The sequence below is a fragment of the Notothenia coriiceps genome, unplaced genomic scaffold (assembly GCF_000735185.1).
Source record: "Notothenia coriiceps isolate Sejong01 unplaced genomic scaffold, NC01 NC01_scaffold00014572, whole genome shotgun sequence".
Lineage (NCBI taxonomy): Eukaryota > Metazoa > Chordata > Actinopteri > Perciformes > Nototheniidae > Notothenia > Notothenia coriiceps.
The window spans coordinates 670-2,935 of record NW_011347273.1 but is presented as its reverse complement, the minus strand read 5'-3'; the positions used below and the strand labels follow the sequence as shown (position 1 = coordinate 2,935).

The following is a 2,266-nucleotide window of genomic DNA, read 5'->3' as shown; positions in this document are numbered from 1 at the left end:
AGTGTTGAGAGCTGTATCCATAAATTCATTTTGTGCTCAAAGTGCACCAGATTGAGGCATTTCACTTCAACATTTAAAAAAAAATCATACATTTTATTTTAGTAAACACTGAAAACGGGTGTCACAGACCCAAACAGCACACAAAGGTTAAAGGTAGCATAATAATGTTAAAATGTGCTAAATATATACACTGTAAAAAAACAAAAAAGAGGAGTAAAAGTAGCTCACGACTTGTTTTATTTTTTTTGAAAGTAGCTCTCATCCTAAAAAAGGTTGGAGACCCCTGTTATAGAACGATACATTTGACAATTTTAAGCTTGGCCTACCATTTTATTGGAGCGATGAGGAACAGGTGGGGCTTGAAAAGGCCCACCTGTTCAAAGTGGGGAATGACAGAAAAAGTTTGAGAACCACTGCTGTCGTGGATATATTTCTCTATATTTTTTTGAAAATCTAGTGTATTCATCATTTTCCTACACATTTATTCACTGGTATCTCTAACCTGCAAGTTGCTCTTTAAGTACAATTTTGAGCTTCACTTGAGTATCTTCATGTTATGCTACTTTATACTTTTACTATATTGAATTTACGAAGGCATTTTTTTATTCAACTGCATTTTTTGTAACTAACTGAGTTACTTTGCCTGTATGGATTTTTAATATAGAATATATATCAACCAATAAATCATTATTTATCATTATAAAGCTACCCAGACATGTATCATAATTTAATAATCATCCTCTTTACCAGAGAAACATCATTGACATCACGGCATTAATAGTTATAATCTGATAGGGGCCATACTGGAAAATAAGTACTTTTACCTTTTTACTTGAAGTATATTCTAATCCCAATACTTTTGTACTTTTACTTGAGCACAATTTTGAATGCAGGACTTTTACATCTGAGTACAATCTTACACCACTGCTGACAAAAACTAGAAAAGAGACTACCATTGAAAACTAGCCATCAAGCTAACTCGCTAATTTGTTTGGATGAATGTTCATAATAAACCACAGGTTGTTTGTCTTTTTTCATGTGTTTTCGTAACTGAGTTAAGACAGCAGCATGTTGCATTTAGACTACTTTCAACTTTAATATCGAGTGTTTCTTGTGAGAATAAACTAATAATAACCTTAAGTAACGTACCTGCTCATCAATAGCGTACCCCTGTCCCTCTGCTAGCTGGTTGGGGCGGTACGTGTCTCCATCACTGACGTCATAGCCTACTATCATTACTGCTGCCGGGAAAACGCTGAGGTTTCCCACGTGGTCTGAGTGTCCATGCGTCCCCACGACCACGTCAATGTCCCCCGGTTCCAGACCCTTCTCCTTCAGTGTGGTCAGGAGAAAGTCCCGGTCCCATGGACCCCCGGTGTCCACTAGAACAGTCTTGGGTCCCGTTATGAGGGTGATAGTCCCGTCGGCCCTGAACGTCCCATCAGGCTGAGGGAGACAGTAGCCGACTTTAAGGACGGACACGGAGTACGGCTGACCAGAGAAATGCGTCTGAGACTCGGACAGGGGGACAGTTTGGAACATGGTGTTTGAAACTGACCGCTGACTACTTTAATATGTAAAAGTTGTGATTGCCTGTTACCCGGCCCCTCGCCATGGTGTGTTCATGACAGGGAGAAGCTTGTCAGTGCAAGCATCATCACAGCTGCATACCGCCACCTGCTAGACCGGAGTGGGTATAACATGATATTGAGGGAATGATTTTACGTGGCCTTTTTACACTGATCAACAGAAATGTGATCTATTTAATTGTTATTATCCCTTTATCATCAATTTTGACGTTTAGACAATATTTAAAACGTTTTAGCATCATTCTGAAATGAGGGAAGTTCATATTTGATGACAGATGGGAACATGGGTAAAATATAGAACACAAAACATTTATAATGACCAGGTGGTAAGATCTGTCAATTAATGTAAGCATGTGTATTAATGTTAATGAATTAATTATTATTAATTAATTCTGTGTGCTGATGTAGAAAACTGCATGGTCTTATTTTTATCTTGGTTTTATGGAAATTATAGATAGACATGCACCCCTGCATACATTTAGAGTGAAGGGACGAGACAATCCTTGGTTTTCTGCTGAACTGTCTAGTCTCCTTCATGAGAGAAACAAGGCCTGGGCAAAGGCTAGGAAATCAGGCTCAGAGGTAGATTGGCTACGCTTTAGGCAGCTAAGAAATATAATCACAAATAAGAAGTGCTAAGTCTAAGTATTATCTGTTAGTTACCACAAAGAACCTGA

General features: G+C 38.4%; 1 protein-coding gene across 1 annotated transcript; it reads right to left on the bottom strand.

Annotated features, from left to right (window-relative positions):
- Nucleotides 1-1,135: 1,135 nt before the first annotated feature.
- mblac1 (metallo-beta-lactamase domain containing 1) lies at nt 1,136-1,680 on the bottom strand (the record flags this gene model as incomplete). Its single annotated transcript, XM_010774763.1, has 1 exon — nt 1,136-1,680. A coding segment is annotated over exon 1 (407 nt), but the record flags the coding sequence as incomplete, so codon positions are not given.
- Nucleotides 1,681-2,266: the final 586 nt, after the last annotated feature.